Raw genomic sequence first — 19457 nt, forward strand, 5'->3', positions numbered from 1 at the left:
ATCACAGAGGTTAAGACATCATTAAACACTGTCACACGCTGGAACATGCGTGTTCAGATGGATGTCTGTCTCTGATGTAGAGGGAGGGTCTTCATTAAACTTGTGATCGCCTGACGCTCTGGATGCATCCCAAAGAACACCCTATTCCCAATATAGTGCACTTTTTTTTGGCAAGGGTCGCATAGGGCTATGCTCAAAAGTAATGCACTATAAAGGGAATAGAGTACCATTTGGGATGCATCCTTTATGGCAAATCACATTCACAGTCTCCTTGCTTTCTCCCTATCAGTATGTATTCTCCATCCCACACATACTGTGTGGGTGTGTGTGTTTGCATGACATGTCCTCCAAGCCCATTACAATGATAACACGCAATATTAAATAAAAATACATAATATATAAAGTATTACATTATACTACACATACAATATTGGACCGTGGACACTAATGTACACTATGCATAGGGTTGCAAAACTACAGATAATTTACCAAAGTTACTGTAAATGTCCTTTTTGTAATAAAATTATGGCAATCTATGGAAACTTTGGTAATTTATACTTGATTTAAAACATTTATATATATATTTTTTAAATCCCCTCAATCTGTATATCCGTGTTCATATTTACATGACTTTCTAGCTGATAGTGTATGGTTCAAGAGAAAATAGCCTAATTAATTTTTAGACGCTTTTAATCAACAATGATATAATTTGCTATTAACTCTGCAACCCTTCCAACTATTGCCTTTAAGAACTGTCACCAGTTTGTCCCCAAAACATTTACAACAAAGACATATTGACATAATAAAATAAATCAAAGCGTGTAAAACATTAGGATATTTCACACCGAAACCCTCAACTTAAAAACACCAGTGGTGTTCATTTAGTTGATTGGTTATTTTTATTACAGCTTTGTCATTCTTTTTTTTCATATTAAAACATCTTATTATTTCATATGTTATGAATGTTATCTAAAATCCTTTAAAGTTCCCAGCAATATGGTAGTTTACTAGTCAATTTTGACATTTACCAGTAACATGCTCTCCCTTTGCAACCCTAACTATGCACATACTTCACTATATAGTAATGGAATATGGTCCATTACATTTTAACTGGGTCAATTCCTGAAATTAATTCATATTCAACTAATTGACTGGGAATTCCCTTCATGAAATGACTGAGCTCATGTGGAATTGACCCTGACCCTGTATTAGATTCTAGCCTGAAATATACTTATTAATAGTACCACACTCGAATGTATTGATTACTTTACATGTATAAGGAAAGTATATATTGGGGTCAGTGAAGGGTGAATAGGATCTTGGTGTATGGAAAGTTACTGAGTGAGACAAGGGGAAGTGCAGAAAGTTCATATTATGTCCCATGTTTCCAAGGAGGGAGGCGAAGGGCAATATTTAGTGTTATCAAGTGATAAATGATGCTGGCTCATCTAACCAATAGGCGGCGCTATCACCGGTCCTAGGTTGGTAACTGTTCTATGAGCAATAGAGAAAGTTATTTGGTTATTGGTCTCCATGATAGATAGTGGTGTAAATCAGTTCCTAATAAACGACAAGTAAAGATTACATCCTGTGTCCTCCAATTATATGTTGGTCTATTCAAGATACTGCAGTTGGTCTCTTATAAGGCAGGCAAGCTGCGGAACCAGGGAGGAGCGAGGAATTCGGCTCGAGGTCAAGACAACAGATGAAGTGAAAATAAACCCCTGGGATGGGGGCCAGAGGGGCCCAACGCAATGATCCTACTACAGTCCTATCTCAAAAACATTCACTTCCACGCCCACGAAGGTTCTAGCATCAGGCAGGGTCATGACTACACCAGTGAGAGGAACCAATTAAGTTCCTGCCTAGCAACAGAGATGTACTGGCTGTCTATATGTGTAGGGAGTTGACCCCGCCTAGCAGGAGGTTATAAATATATGTGCTTGTGTCATCATGCTTCGTCTTTGCAGCTGTTTGACACAGTGGGTGAATAAACTTGGTTTGAGCTTTTTCTTGTCGTCCGTTTGAGTTTTTACTCTGTTTGTTCAGAACTCGGTTGGAATATTGAACTATTACTATAGTGAATCGAAAGGAGAGAGGAAGAGCACCATAAAGTGAAACCATTTTGGTAACACATTCTATGAAGTACATATGTATAACATCATTTATGAGTTACATGTACAGCTTCGCTTAAATGCCCATATCATACATTGACACTGTCAAATAAAATGTTACATGGGTAGCTAACTCATGCATTTTTCTTTCTATTGTGGAAAATTTGCCTGGCAACCCATCCACATCATTCCGGCAAACCTTTCTTTTCCACGATGAGTATGGATTTGCCTCCCTCTCCGACGATTTCTAGAACACGAACACATTCTGACCGTTCTGATTGGTCCCAGAAAGCAATAGGTTGGGGCAGAGCCGGCCTACATGATGACGTTATCAACTTTGATATTCTGATTGGTTAGATTTGTTAGAGACTATCCAATTACTGACGCATTTGTTTTGTATAACACACCTCAATTTGAAGTCACAAAAATTACATCTAGGATGGCAGTTTCAGACCGAATGTATGTAGCAATCGATAGAGCAGAGGAACTAAATTCCGGGTGAGTCATCAGGCAAGAAGATGATCAGGCTTTAGTGTTTTATAATTACGTGACTCACTTCACTTAAAAGCAAACATAAACTAAGTGCTTTATAAACCTTTGACTTTATGTAATAGTGTATTATAGGGCCTAATGTCTGTACTATTTTGTCTGTTTTCAGATAATAATACATTATGCACTGTAGTCGTATATTTACACTGAGTTTTATAACCCCTTATGAGTTATTATGGACGGTTATAGTCAGTCAGTGTGATAACGCATTATTAAGGGAGTTATAAAGCGTTAGACGTACGTACTTCATTGTATCTGATACTTCTACAGAAGAGACTTCGCTGTATGGCCTACACATTTTACACAAGGGGGGAGGAAGAAAAAATGACTGTCCCCAGAGTAATGTCACCAAAGTATTATTTCCAGCACCTGCTCTGAGTGATAATTCATTTGACAATGTCGCGACCATTTGAGCATTCTGACTCCCCCTGCACCTGTTTTCTTACACTAAAGGCCCTGAGATTAAGAGAGACAGACACAGTGTGAGAGAGAACGAAAAGAGACTCCCTTGTGTATGTCATTCCGCATACTAAACACACACACACTTTGCTTTTTTAATTAAACAGGGTCAAGGATTCAAACAGCTGTTAATAAGTTGTCGTGTCAAGGTTATCAAAAGCGATGTCACACAAATAGATTTGTCAAACCATAACGGTGTACGTGCCGCGTTATGGCAGGCCAATTATGGGCAATGTCCGAAATAGCACCCTATTCCCGACATAGTGCACTACTTTTGACCAAAAATGGTGTTTGAACTTCAGGCAAATTTGTCATCATAACAGTGACACAGGGTCTCCAAAGCAAGCTAAGCACTGGGGTAACAATGGGCTTGGATGCATGTACTACTACACAATCCTATTTGTGTTATCAAGTTGGTTGTAGTGACAGCTATTTAGTAAATGGCTTGTTATCGCAATGATAAACTGTTAGAGTGGAATGGTTAGGGCTAGATGTGTTAACATTGGTCTGTCAGCTGATGATGACCATTGTTCATCATGACAGTTTAGGGCTGTAGGCAATTTTTGTAATATTGAGATTTAATTATGATAATGAGATGGTGTTTGCCATTTACGCGTCATAGGCAAATTTAGATTTTTAAAGATGGTTGGAAACTAAAAGGAAATCATTTGGATAAGTCAAATGAGCTTTGAGGCCACATACTCTTTTGTTATAAATTATAACCTACGTTTCCCGAAATGTTTGTTTGGCAGTCGTGTATGCTACTTTGAGGGCATTTCCACTCATTCTAGGGAAAAACTACAGGAAAGGATTGACATTTTAAACAAATGTCTATAACCAAAGATGTGTTATTGAAGTAATGTCATTAAAATGCGTTGTCAAATACATCTTGTAACAGAGGTAAAATACTCACTTTGGGGTCCTCTGGGAAGATGTTATCAACCAGGCGTTTGTACCTGGGCCTCAGGGGTCCACAGCAGCCACACACACCTGGAACACAAAACATATTAATCAAATAAATAAAAAACTTAAAAACACACACACTCTACAGGTGATAATACAACAATAAAACGTAAATTATGATTATCATCCGATCCCAACATTGCTTCAATAAATACCATATCACTACTCTATAAATTACCATGCATCATTAATATGGGTAATTCAATTTTGCCTTGATTGTTTATGTTTGGCGACTGTCCCTACATGCTGGATCTTGACCTTAAAAGCTAGAAAGCTACAAAATAGAATGGAATAGGGTAACAAGTTTTAATTAACGCAAATTAGTATTAACATCACTCAGTTGAATTATCAGCATTAACCAATAACTCAGAGTGACAGGCGACAAAGTGTGCGCACGCGCGTGTGCAAGAAAGAAAAAAAAATAAAAAAAATAGAATGTGAGAGTGAGTAAGAAAAAGAGATTGAATGCGTGTGTGCACATGTATGCATGTTTGCTCACACCCAAGTGTGTGTGTGTGTGTGTGTGTGTGTGTGTGTGTGTGTGTGTGTGTGTGTGTGTGTGTGTTCAATTCACATTCCTGGCCAGTCCGAGGCCATTGTCCATCTTCAGAGAAATGTCAGAGCTAGGGTGTTTTACAGGTCTCAGGATGCAGTGGACCAAAGCAAAGGTAAAATAAGTCAGTCCTGTGACTGAGAGGTGTTTAGCATTAAGAACAGAACCCAACACTATGGCCACATTTTATATAAAGGCTTCAGGAAAGAAACAATAAGAAACACAGCGCAGCGCTCTAAGCCACAGCATCGCAGAGCTAGAGGTGTCACTACAGACCCGGGTTCCATCTCAGGCTGTGTCGCAGCCGGCCACGACTGGGAGACCCATGAGGCGGCGCACAATTGGCCCAGCATCATCCGGGTTAGGGGAGGGTTTGGCCGGCTGGGATGTCCTTGTCCCATCGCACTCTAGCGACTCCTTGTGGCAGCCAGGCGCATGCATGCTGACTTCGATCACCAGCTGTACGGTGTTTCTGCCGACACATTGGTGCAGCTGGCTGGCTTCTGCGTTAAAGCGAGCAGTGTGTCAAGAAGCAGTGCTGCTTGGTGGGGTCGTGTTTCGGGGGACACGCAGCTCTCGACCTTCGCCTTTCCTGAGTCCGTACGGGAGTTGCAGCGATGGGACAAGACTAACTACCAATTAAACATAATTGGGGACCAAAAAAAAAAAAAAGGGGTAAAAAGTATCAAAAAATAAATAAATAAAAAGTTCAAGCATAGAATTTTACTTTACACACAAAACAATTAAAAGTAACACTTTCTATATTAAAAGGGCAACGACGCAAAAAAAACTACTTATTTGGTTGAATATGTCCTATGTATCGTCGATATTAGTTATAAACATTCATTCCAGTGCCAAAATTTACAAAAAAGTGAAAGTAGTATTATTTTGGTGATAGTCAGTGAGTGGATTCCAAAACTGAGTTTTGTAATTAATGTCGTCACAGTGCCTACAGAAAGTATTCATACCCCTAGACTTATTCCACATTGTTGTGTTACAGCCTGAATTCAAAACAGATTAAATTGGGGGGGGGGGGGGGTTCTCCCCATCTAGACACACACACACACCATAAGTGAAAACATGCTTTTAGAAACTTTAGCAAATTAATTGAAAATGCTAAACAGAAATATCTCATTTACATAAGTATTTACACCCTAGAGTGGAAGCACCTTTGGCAGCGATTACAGCTGTGTGTTTAAGAGCTTTCCACACCTGGATTGTGCAACATTTGCCCATTACACTTTTCAAAATTCTTCAAGCTCTGTCAAAGTGGTTGTTGATCATTGCTAGACAACCATTTTCAAGTCTTGCCATAGATTTAAGTAGATTTAAGTCAAAACTGCAACTTCGCCACTCAGGAACATTCACTGTCTTCAAGGTAAGCAACTGCAACGTAGATTTGGCCTTGTGTTTAAGGTTATTGTCCTGCTGAAAGGTGAATTCCTCTCCCGGTGTCTTCTGGAATTCAGACAACCACTAGGATTTTGCCTGTGCTGAACTCTATTGTTTCTTTTTATCCCCCACAAAAACAACTAGTCCTTGCCAATGACAAGCATACCCAAAACATGATGCAGCCACCACTATGCTTGAAAATATGTAGAGTGGTACTCAGTAATGTGTTGTATTTGTCCCAAACATAACACTTTGTATTCAGGACAAAAAGTGAATTGCTTTGCCACATTTTCTGCTGTATTACTTTAGTACCTTGTTGCAAACAGGATGCATGTTTGGAATATTTTTATTCTGTACAGTATTTGGGGTACCTACAATGTTGCTGAGCCATCCTCAGTTCTCTCCTATCACAACCATTAAACTCTGAGCGGTTTCCTTCCTTTCCGGCAACTGATTTAGGAAGGACGTCTATCTTTGTAGTGACTGGGTGTATTAATACCATCCAAAGTGTAATTAGTAACTTCACCATGCTCCAAGGTATATTCAATGTATTTTTTTTAAATCAACCAATAGGGGCCCTTCTTTGCGAGGCATTCTAAAACCTCCCTGGTCTTTGTGGGTGAATCTGTGTTTGAAATTCAATGCTCGACTGAGGGACCTTACAGATAATTGTATGTGTCAGGTACAGAGATGAGGTAGTCATTCAAAAATCATGTTAAAAACTATTATTGCACAGAGTGAGTCCAGGCAACTTGTGTGACTTGTTCAGCAAACGTCTACTCCTGACCTTATTTAGGTTTGCCATAACAAAAGGGTTGAATACTCATTGAGTCAAGACATTTCAGCTTTACGTTTTTTATTAATTTGTCAAAATAAAAAATCTATTTTGACATTATGGGGTATTGTGTGTAGACCAGGGATCAAAGAATTATAGCAATTTAATAAATGTTTAATTTAAGCTGTAACAGTGAGGTTTGAAAACAAATACAGAACTGGATGAAATGTGAAAATATTGTCCCATTACATAACTAGACCCATAGAGATATCCAACATTAAAACTAACTTTACCATAGTCAGTGTGTGTTCGGAGAGAGATCATTTACAAACTAAAAGCCACATGTTAATGGACATTACTATAACTCAAACCCAACTCTCAAATATGCCAAGGAAAGTGGGTTCCCTAAATCAAAACTGATCTAAACCCATGGAATTCCACAATCTCTCCTGGCTATAGCCCATGCTTGAGAGATACAGTATAAGCATTCTGTTCCCCAAAGACTAGTCCACTACCCATAAATTAACTAATATCAGCGTATTGTATTGGGGTTTAAAAAAGGATAGGTGATGACATTTGTTTGCAAGACGGTAACGTCTAAGCAATGAAGCTATGAATAAGACAGTAGCCTAGAGAGTAACATGAGAAGAATGCAATTGATGAATTTACAGTTGAAGTCGGAAGTTTACATACACTTAGGTTGGAGTCATTAAAACTTGTTTTTCAACCACTCCACAAATTTCTTGTTAACAAACTATAGTTTTGGCAAGTCATCTTAGGACATCTACTTTGTGCATGACAAAAGTAATTTTTCTAATAATTGTTTACAGACAGATTATTTCACTATCACAACTCCAGTGGTTTAGAAGTTTACATACAGTCGTGGCCAAAAGTTGAGAATGACACAAATATTAATTTCCACAAAGTCTGCTGCTTCAGTGTCTTTATATATTTTTGTCAGATGTTACTATGGAATACTGAAGTATAATTACAGGCATTTCATAAGTGTCAAAGGCTTTTATTGACAATTACATGAAGTTGATGCAAAGAGTCAATATTTGCAGTGTTGACCCTTCTTTTTCAAGAACTCTGCAATCCGCCCTGGCATGCTGTCAATTAACTTCTGGGCCACATCCTGACTGATGGCAGCCCAATCTTGCATAATCAATGCTTGGAGTTTGTCAGAATTTGTGGGTTTTTGTTTGTCCACCCACTTCTTGAGGATTGACCACAAGTTCTCAATGGGATTAAGGTCTGGGGAGTTTCCTGGCCATGGACCCAAAATATCAGATGTTTTGTTCCCTGAGTCACTTAGTTATCACTTTTGCCTTATGGTAAGGTGCTCCATCATGCTGGAAAAGGCCTTGTTCGTCACCAAACTGTTCCTGGATGATTGGGAGAAGTTGCTCTCGGAGGATGTGTTGGTACCATTCTTTATTCATGGCTGTGTTCTTAGGCAAGATTATGAGTGAGCCCACTCCCTTGGCTGAGAAGCAACCCCACACATGAATGGTCTCGAGATGCTTTATTGTTGGGATGACACAGGACTGATGGTAGCGCTCACCTTGTCTTCTCCGGACAAGCTTTCTTCCGGATGCCCCAAACAATCGGAAAGGGGATTCAGAGAAAATGACTTTACCCCAGTCCTCAGCAGTCCAATCCATGTACCTTTTGCAGAATATCAGTCTGTCCCTGATGTTTTTCCTGGAGAGAAGTGGCTTCTTTGCCGCCCTTCTTGACACCAGGCCATCCTCCAAAAGTCTTCACCTCACTTTGCGTGCAGATGCACTCACACCTGCCTGCTGCCATACCTGAGCAAGCTCTGTACTGGTGGTGCCCCGATCCCGCAGCTGAATCGACTTTAGGAGACGGTCCTGGCGCTTGCTGGACTTTCTTGGGCGCCCTGAAGCCTTCTTCACAACAACTGAACCGCTCTCCTTAAAGTTCATGATGATCCAATACATGGTTGATTGAGGTGCAATCTTACTGCAGAAATATCCTTGCCTGTGAAGCCCTTTTTGTGTAAAGCAATGACGGCACGTGTTTCCTTGCAGGTAACCATGTTTGACAGAGGAAGAACAATGATTCCAAGCACCACCCTCGTTTTGAAGCTTCCAGTCTGTTATTCGAACTCAATCAGCATGACAGAGTGATCTCCAGCCTTGTCCTCGTCAACACTCAAACCTGTGTTAATGAGACATGACATGTCAGCTGGTCCTTTTGTGGCAGGGCTGAAATGCAGTGGAAATGTTTTGGGGGGATTCAGTTCATTTGCATGGCAGAGAGGGACTTTGCAATTAATTGCAAATTGCATCATACAAACTGAGGCAGCAGACTTCGTGAAAATTAATGTCATTCTCAAAACTTTTGACCACAACTGTACACTAAGTTGAATGTGCCTTTAAACAGCTTGGAAAATTCCAGAAAATGATGTCATGGCTTTAGAAGCTTCTGACAGGCTAATTGACATAATTTCAGTCAATTGGGTGTGTACCTGTGGATGTATTTCAAGGCCTACCTTCAAACTCAGTGCCTCTTTGCTTGACCTTGTGGGAAAATGAAAAGAAAAATCAGCCAAGACCTCCACAAGTCTGGTTCATCCTTGGGAGCAATTTCCAAATGCCTGAAGGTACCACGTTCATCTATACAAACAATAGTACGCAAGTAAAACACCATGGGACCACGCAGCCGTCACACCGCTCAGGAAGGAGACGCCTACTGTCTCCGAGAGATTAATGTACTTTGGTGCGAAAAGTGCAAATCAATCCCAGAACAATAGCAAAGGACCTTGTGACGATGCTGGAGGAAACAGTTACAAAAGTATCTATATCCACAGTAAAACGAGTCCTATATCGACATAACCTGAAAGCCTGCTCAGCAAGAAGCCACTGCTCCAAAACAGCCATAAAAAAGCCAGACTACTGTTTGCAACTGCACATGGGGACAAAGATCGTACTTTTTGGAGAAATATCCTCTGGTCTGATGAAACATAAATAGAACTGTTTGGCCATAATGACCATCTTTATGTTTGGAGAAAAAAGGGTAATGCTTGCAAGCCGAAGAACACCATCCCAACCGTGAAGCACGGGGGTGGCAGCATCATGTTGTGGGGGTGCTTTGCTGCAGGAGGGACTGGTGCACTTCACAAAATAGATGGCTTCATGAGAAAGGAAAACTTTGTGGATATATTGAAGCAACATCTCAAGAAATCAGTCAGGAAGTTAAAGCTTGGTCGCAAATGGCTCTTCCAATTGGACAATGACCCCAAGCATACTTCCAAAGTTGTGGCAAAATGGCTTAAGGACAACAAAGTCAAGTTATTGGAGTGGCAATCAGAAAGCCCTGACCTCAATCCTATAGAACATTTGTGGGAAGAACTGAAAAAGTGTGCGCGAGCAAGGAGGCCTACAAACCTGTCTCAGTTACACCAGCTCTGTCAGGAGGAATGGGCCAAACTTCACCCAACTTATTGTGGGAAGCTTGTGGAAGACTACCCGAAACGTTTGACCAAAGTTAAACAATTTAAAGGCAATGCTACCAAATACTAATTGAGTGTATGTAAACTTCTAACCCACTGGGAATGTGGTGTAAGAAATAAAAGTTGAAATAAATCACTCTACTATTATTGACATTTCACATTCTTAAAATATAGTGGTGATCCTAACTGACCTAAGACAGGGAATTCTTACTAGGATTAAAAATCAGGAATTGTGAAAAAGTGAGTTTAAATGTATTTGGCTAAGGTGTATGTAAACCTCCGACTTCAACTATATATATATATCCTAAACTAAATTGTTTTGATAACTTTCAAATGTAGCAACAGGTCCAGGTAGAATAAACATCCCTTTACATAATAACATAGAGGCAGTGTTAATATAACAACGTGCGCCTTTCATTGTCATTCCCAGCTGTTACAGATACTGTGCCTATCTGCATTTTGTCTGGTGGTAATGGGGCTACCTTGGCAAAATGGTGGTCATACCTGCATGTGTGGTGTCCCATATACAACAGGAGTTCCCTGATCCTTGTGCAGAATACATCTGGTTTCTCCCTCCCCACATTTACTAATATCATTAAATTCAATAATAAAAAGACAACACAAGTAAAAGTTGTGTCCAGTAAAAGTTTAATGCCGAGTGCCAGGTCTCCATTTAGAGACTTCAGTATCAAGCCTGTCTGTCTGTCAGTCAGGGCTTCATCACATCATCTTGCAAGTCTCCATGTGCTGGCTCTACACAGGTTTCCGTGAACACAGACACACACAGTCACTTTTATATTACCAATGACAGTTAGGATAGGTAATATCTGACACACAAACAGGTACTGTGTTGAAGTTTGAACAGGTCAGATACAACCTTCCCAATCAAATGAATGAGGCTGAAATATGGCAAAAGCATGTCCAGTCCATCTGTAGAAATAATAGGCAGAGTTCGTCAGTAACACATGGAATGAAAATGGTGTTGCTATTACTGGACATTTGTGCTGTACAGTATTCTTAGTAATCACGTCCTTGTGGATGTGTTAAGTTCCATGTCTCTCTGCATCTCTGAACACATACACAGTCACGGTTCTATTACCAATGGCAGTTATGGCTAGGTGATATCTGACACAAACATACAGTGCCTTCGGAAAGTATTCAGACCCTTTGACTTTTTCACATTTTGTTAAGTTCTTATTCTAAATCTGATTAAATTGTAGTTTTTTTCTCATCAACCTACACACAATATCCCATAATGACAAAGCAAAATAAGGTTTTTAGAAATGTTTGCCAATTCATAAAATAAACTGCTATCACATTTACATAAATATTCAGACCCTTTACTCAGTACTTTGTTGAAGCACCTTTGGCAGTGATTGCAGCATTGAGTCGTCTTGGGCATGTCGCTACAAGCTTGGCACACCTGTATTTGGGGAGTTTCTCCCATTCTTCTCTGCAAATCCTCTCAAGCTCTGTCAGGTTGGATAGGGAGCATTGCCGCACAGCTATTTTCAGGTACCTCCAGAGATGTTTGATCGGGTTCAAGTCCGGGCTCTGGCACTCAAGGACATTCAGAGACTTGTCAAATGCCGCTCCTGCGTTGTGTTGGCTGTGTGCTTAGTGTCGTTGTCCTGTTGGAACGTGAACCTTTGCCCCAGTCTGAGGTCCTGAGCACCCTGGTGCAGGTTTTCATCAAGGATCGCTCTGTACTATGCTCCGTTCATCTTTCCCACGATCCCGATGAGTCTCCCAGTCCCTGCCTCTGAAAAACATCCCCACAGCATGATGCTGCCACCATCATGCTTCACCGTAGGGATGGTGCCAGGTTTCCTGCAGATGTGACGCTTGACATTCAGGCCAAATAGTTCAATCTTGGTTTCTGACCAGAGAATCTTGTTTCTCATGGTCTGAGAGTCTTAAGGTGCCTTTTGGCAAACTGTAAGCGGGCTGTCATGTGCTTTTTACTGAGGAGTGGCTTCCGTCTGGCCACTCTACCATAAAGGCCTGATTGGTGCATGGTTGTCCTTCTGGAAGGTTCTCCCATCTCCACAGAGGAACAGTAAAGCTCAGTCAGAGTGACCATCGGGTTCTTGGTCACCACACTGACCAAGGACCTTGTCTCCCGACTGCTCTAGGAAGAGCCTTGGTGGTTCCAAACTTCATCATTCTTAAAATGGAAGGAGGACACTGTATTCTTGGGGACCTTCAATGCTGCAGACATTTTTTAGTACCCTTCCCCAAATCTGTGCCTCGACACAATCCCATCTTGGAGCTTTACAGACAATTCCTTCGACCTCATGGCTTGGTTTTAGGTCGGACATTCTTGCTCAACTGTGGGACCTTATATAGACAGGTGTGTGCCTTTCCAAAGCATCTCCAATTAATTTGAATGTTCCACCTGAGCTCAATTTCGAGTCTCATTGCAAAAGGTCTGAATACTTATGTTTTTTTTTTTAACGTTTTATAATAACATCTGAATGAACCTGTTTTCATGTTGTCATTATGGGGTATTTTTATTTAATCAATTTCAGAATACGACTGTAAAGTAACAAAATGTGGATAAAGTCAACAGATCCGAATACTTTCCGAAGGCACTATATACTATGTTGAAGTTTGAACAGGTCAGACTAAACCTACCTAATTCTGTTCTCCCTATTGACGACCTGGAGGTGAGCAGGCAAGAGGTGAGGCTGGAGGTGAGGTCTTTGCCAGAGGCCGGATTGATGGGCAAAGTAGCGTAGATCAGCTTCTGGCTCCTCAAAGATACTGGTCGGTCAGACACACACCACTGATTACATTATCAATGGTGGTTATGATTAGCCTGGTGGAACCAACCTGGTCGTTGCATTCACCTTCCTATTTCACTTCAGATATCATAAAATGTGAAGTGAAATAGAATGCAGTGAGGGCATGTTTGGATGATGCTGATCAGGTTTCCCTTTCTGGCCTTCTCTATGGGGCATGTTTTGCTGCAAACTGGACATCTCTCGAACAACTGCAGCAGGCAATCTTATGAGGTGGTGATGACTGAGGACCTGTAACAGGGTGATATATAGACAGCCAAGTGGTAAATGGCATTTTGTTCTAAAGAAAGGAAAAGCTTTTTGTTAATGCACTTCACAACCAAAATGACTCTACTAGTTGCATCTGCTTTGCTGGGGAATGAACCTATTATTTTATCCAGACGGGTATTTTTTAATAGAACTTTTCACATAACATACACTACCTGTCGTAGTCGAAGCCGTTTGTCATCAGGTCAGTAACTCAGGTCACTATCAAAGGCCTCATGATGGTGTGTCCTTTTCATAGGAGTCGAGGGAGACTCTGGCAACGACGGAGGTGGTGTCACAAGGGTAATTGTGTCGCATGACACTTAGTCGGAGGTCTTGCCTGACAAGCTGTGAAATGGCAAGTGAACAGTGAATGAAATTATTTTTGGAGGTCACTAAACCATTGTAATCACATTGCTGGATATGTTATGACCACCTTGGCTCCTTCTGGTAGGTCCCGGCATCCGTTCATGACCAGGGGATCAGTCTGGCACCCAACTGTGCACTTTGTCTAACAGATAAACGGGGTCAACGACTGTCATCAACACTCAATTATAAACATAGTTTGAGAAATCAAACTTGTTTGGATGCTAATTCTATGCTTTACAGATGTAGACTGACTGGCTCCAGATTGGATTAGATTCAGGCCGGTGACGCCATTATACTATGCAACCAGCTGTGACACGTTTTGCCATGGGATGGCTCGAGTTTGTTGCTGCTAGTTAGTACACTGTTGTAGTCAGACACGAGTTAGCTAGTACCACCATAGCTGCATCCAATATTTATTTTTGCCCTGGATATGGGGTTGCACCTCAGAGGCTAATGTGACTGTTTCGAATAAATACATTAAATGTAGGGCTCTATTCAATCTGTAAAGATGAAGCATTACATATTCCGCGATAGAAATATAAAAGGTAATTTCTGATTGAGAAGTGTTTACGCAGTCTGTAAAGCTGAACTTCCACGATACGGATTGAATAGAGCCCTTAGTGGCATGGAAATAGGATAACATATAATTAATAGGAAACTGACATATTATGATGTAGTCAAATTCATTTTAGAGATGGCAATGTTGCCATTACTGTTACTAGCAAAGTTCGTAAAAAAATAGCTAGCAATGCTAAAATAGGTGAAATTCGGTGGTCCCCTCAATCTTAGTTAGCTGGCTAAAGTTATACTGCATCTAAAGTCAATCTGGCGACATCACAGTTGTACTGAGTTAGGCTAACATTAGCCAGCTAGGTAGCCTATCTAGATAGTTAGGGTAGCTAGCTAGCTAACGTCACTCGTCAGCTATGCAAGTGATGATAGTGACAATGATTATCAAAATATACAGACGCATAACCAGCAATTCATGATCTAGCTAGTATACTCACCACCACTGGGGACCAATGAACTCCAACCACCTTCCGCATGATAGGTTCCATCGGCAGGGCATGCAAACCAGTTGGCTGTGCATCCTGCTGGAAGCATGCATTGCATGGTCAATCCGTACAGGGCTATTCAGTTTAAAAAATGGCAGCGATTCTTTGAAAGTATTGGGGGCGATGAAACAACGGAGCCCCACTTAATGAAGGGAACGAAGTGGGCTGAGGGGCCATTTGCAAGTGGAGTTTGGCAAAAGGAGCATGATTTGTTAACATTGTAATCCAAACCCAACCTTAAATTTACTCCTTGTGACACACTAAGGTTCCAAACTCCATTTTAGACAAGACTGACTTAATTACTCAAATGATCCTATTTACACTTTGTAGTCAATTCTGAAACTAGAATAAATGTTTCCGACTCATATTGATGCTACATAGGCCATTTTCAAAAGGGATTAGTTGATTTTTAGGGGCAGTTGCTCTGTAATGCTAAATGTTTTAATTATTTGAGTACTAAAGTGGGTACTCCAAAAAGGTGGCGGCTGAGGCAGATTACGCACCAGTAAAGTAAAGAGACAGAAAACGCAGTGGAGAAGAAAAAAAAATCCATCATTACTGCGAACAGGTCTTTGACAAAACCACTCTTCAAACCTCAAACTTCTGCAAAAGCATTTCCCAGCTGCCCCTTCCCTGACACTTCTAGCACAGAGGCGCTTTCTGATATACAATTTATTCTCATCATACAGGTAAAGCGAGGTCACTTTAACACCTAAGCAAAGTTATTTTCCTGGCACAAGGGAGCTTGACGGATCCCCGGGGCTCAAGAGTCATAAACTTCATTAATGCAGTGTATCAAAAGCCAGTCAGCAGGTAACCTTTCCAGGCCCGACCTGTAAGACGGTCATTATAGAGCTGGCAATTACCTGCCACATTAAAGCACAGAGGAAAGCGGGGAGCCTGTGAATGTGTGTTAGTTAGCTTAATGGACGACGACTCGGCCCATAGGCTACATCCCAAATGGCACCCTAATCCCTATGTAGTGCACTACTTTTGACCAGGGACCTAGGGGTGTCCCTATGGTAGGGACACAGGGAATAGGGTGCCATGTGGGAAGCCATAAGCCTCACGGTGCCAGCTTTGAGTGAAACTGCGAAGGACTGGGGAGAGATTTGTGGGGGATTAAAATAACCTTTGTTTATCCAGAAGGCATTCCAAGAAGCAATTCTTCTCTTTCTTTATAATGGCTCTTTCAATAACAACCAGGTCAGGGAACAGTTGGTAGGAACATAAGGTAACCCTCCTTCGCAAGACGTTCATGGCAACATTATAATAATGATTTGACAGATGCTATGAATAGTAAAGACAAGAGATGTTATGACTGATACATACAGTATACAACATGTCAATGACAGCTATAACATGCTCATGAGAAGTCTTACAATGTATTATAACTTACTTGATCAATGCATTATACCTACATTTTTTTTCATGCTGTGGATGATTTGTTTGTTAATGATAATTGAGTGTTATTGTGTTGGTTTGGTTAAGGGGCTTGTGTTTTTCATATACAATACTAGTCAAAAGGTTGGACACACCTACTCATGCAAGGGTTTTTCTTTATTTTTACTATATTGTAGAATAATAGTGAAGACATCAACACCATGAAATAACACATGTAATCATGTAGTAACCAAAAAATATATTTTTTATATTTGAGATTCTTCAAAGTAGCCACCCTTTGCCTTGACATCTTTTCACACTCTTGGCATTCTCTCAACCAGCTTCATGAGGTAGTCACTAGGAATGCATTTCAATTTACAGGTGTGCCTTGCTAAAAGTTTATTTGTGGAATTTCTTTCCTTCTTAATGCATTTGAGCCAATCACTTGTGTTGTGACAAGGTAGTGGTGGTATACAGAAGATAGCCCTATTTTGGTAAAAGACCAAGTCCATTTTATTTTAAATTTAACCTTAATTTAACTAGGCAAGTCAGTTAAGAACAAATTCTTATTTACAATGACGGCCAAGCGGGGAACAGTGGGTTCACTGCCTTCTTCAGGGGCAGAACAACAGATTTTTTCCTTGTCAGCTCGGGGATTCGATCCAGCAACCTTTTGGTTACTGGCCCAATACTCTAACCACTAGGCTACCTGCCACCCTTATGGCAAGAACAGCTCAAATAAGCAGAGAGAAACAGTCCTTCATTACATGAAGGTCAGTCAATCCAAAAAAAATTAAGAACTTTGAAAGTTTCTTCAAGTGCAGTCACAAAAACCATCAAGAGCTATGATGAAACTGGCTCTCATGAGGACTGCCACAGGAAAGGAAGACCCAGAGTTACCTCTGCTGCAGAGGATAAGTTCATTAGAAAGTTAACTACATCTCAGATTGCAGCCCAAATAAACGCTTCAGAGTTCAAGTAACAGACACGTCGAGGAGTGTGTGAGAATCAGGTCTTCATGGTCAAATTGCTGTAAAGAAACAACTACTAAAGGACACCAATAAGAAGAAGAGACATGCTTGGGCCAAGAAACACGAGCAATGGACATTAGACCGGTGGAAATCTGTCCTTTGGCCTAATTAGTCCAAATGTACGATTTATGGTTCCAACCGCCTTGTCTTTGTGAGACGCAGAGCAGGTGAACGGATGTGTGGTTCCCACCGTGAAGCATGGAGGTGGTGTGATGGTGCTATGCTGGTGACACAGTCTGGGATTTATTTAGGGTTCAAGGCACACTTAACCAGCATGGCTACCACAGCATTCTGCAGCGATACGCCATCCCATCTGGGTTGGGCTTAGTGGAACTATCATTTGTTTTTCAACAGGACAATGACCCAACACACCTCCAGGTTGTGTAAGGGCTATTTGACCAAGAAGGAGAGTGATGGCGTCCTGCATCAGATGACCTGGCCTCCACAATCACCCAACCGGGTGGTTTTGGATGAGTTGGACCGCAGAGTGAAGGAAAAGCAGCCAACAAGTGCTCAGCATGTGTGAACTCCTTCAAGACTGTTGGAAAAGCATTCCAGGTGACTACCTCATGAAGCTGGTTGAGAGAATGCCAAGAGTGTGGATGTACTTTCCATTTTTGAAGGGTCCTGCTGTGAAGCTTTCAAAGATAAGGAATCCCAAGCTAAGGGTTGCTACTTGCCTTGATATCAATTTGTGCATTGTGAATCTGAAGAGGCTTGAGCGCAATCATTAAGGGTTGTTTCACTTCGCTCTTCATTCAGTCATTTATTAATCCACTTCAAGATCATTACCATTTTGCTCTCAAGGCAATATTTACAAGTAACAAAGACTAAATGCCACCACGTTTTTCCTCCTTATCCACCAAAAGGCTCCAGATCATATTTCAAAGCATCAGCATGCTCCCCATCAAACGGTTAATTATAAATGTGATGAGTAGTTCTCATATCTTAAATCTCCCCTTCATCAAAGGGCCCTCATAAGAAATACACATAAAATCAATACAAAATTCCACTTGCATAATGAAAACCCTAGTGCTATGAGTCAAACACCAGTGCTCACAAAACACCAGCGCCCAGCATGTCAAATTTGTAGTCATTTGGTGTCAAGTAAAAAATATACATGAATCCCTACAATAACAGCAAAGAAAATGACACATACTGTCAGTGGTATGACATTTGACTGCTCATGATTTGCGACACATACTGCTGAGCATTGTATTTTGGTGTCAAGCTTAAAACAAGCATGAGAAAACTCCCAACGCTTCAAGAATTTCCAAGGTCACACATTCCTATCCAAAACATCACATCTATGTTGTAACGTTTGACTACTGATTAGATGGCGTACAAGTTCTGACCATGTGCGGAAAGTCCAAAACGAAAAGCATGGGAGGGGGGGATTTTGCCAGCAATTGCCAGGCTCGGGTGAAATCATTAGATGGGGGTCACGATTCATCATGCCTGTTTAGATTACACACACGCAACTCTCTGGGCCCGGGGCTGCTGGGGCACTAGCGCGATCTGGCGACAGAAGAAACGTTCGGTCCCATCAAAACAGTGCGTGTGTAAATTAAAATGGATTACGGGGGCTCTGATCTGCAAAACTAATTTCCGTGCTATTCCCAAACGATCCTGTCTCGTGGGATTAGCGGGAAACAGTTTATTATATCCCAAGGCGCACTGGAACTACATCAGGGATAAAGCCCCCCCCCCCCCAAAAAAAAATAGGGAAACTTTTGGAAAACTTCAGTGAACTGAAATGACATTAAAGGGCCAATCTGGGATTCAAACCACAACAAAGCATTTACCTCTGCCAGTTATTTAGTAAACAGCTAAGAGATGGGAAAATGTAAGCACTCAAATATATAAACAGAGTTATTACAATGCTTTAGAGTTTGTTTTCATTTACATTGTTTACTAACAAGCATACGTTTTGGTTTCTGATGGGGTAAGTCAGTTGAACTAAACTGATGACGCATTCATAAGTTATATTCTCCAAGAATCTCCAACTGCTCTTAAATGCAAGTAAAACTAAATGCATGCTCTTCAACTGATCGCTGCCCGCACCTGCCTGCCATCACTACTCTGGACGGTTCTGACTTAGAATATGTGGACAACTACAAATACCTCGATGTCTGGTTAGACTGACTATCCTGCCGATCCTTGACTTCGGCGATGTCATTTACAAAATAGCCTCCAACACTCTACTGAGCAAATTGGATACAGTCTACCACAGTGCCATCCGTTTTGTCACCAAAGCCCCATATACTACCCACCACTGCGACCTGT

General features: G+C 41.0%; 1 protein-coding gene across 1 annotated transcript in view; it reads right to left on the minus strand.

Annotated features, from left to right (window-relative positions):
• efr3a (EFR3 homolog A (S. cerevisiae)) overlaps window positions 1-19457 on the minus strand; it is a 253752-nt gene that overhangs the window by 197769 nt on the left and 36526 nt on the right. The window contains exon 3 of the mRNA XM_082960689.1: window positions 4036-4112. Coding sequence (XP_082816815.1) covers window positions 4036-4112 — 77 coding nt within the window. The remainder of the gene's footprint in view (window positions 1-4035; window positions 4113-19457) is intronic.

This window comes from Salmo salar, chromosome 14, assembly GCF_965601325.2.
Source record: "Salmo salar chromosome 14, fSalSal1, whole genome shotgun sequence".
Lineage (NCBI taxonomy): Eukaryota > Metazoa > Chordata > Actinopteri > Salmoniformes > Salmonidae > Salmo > Salmo salar.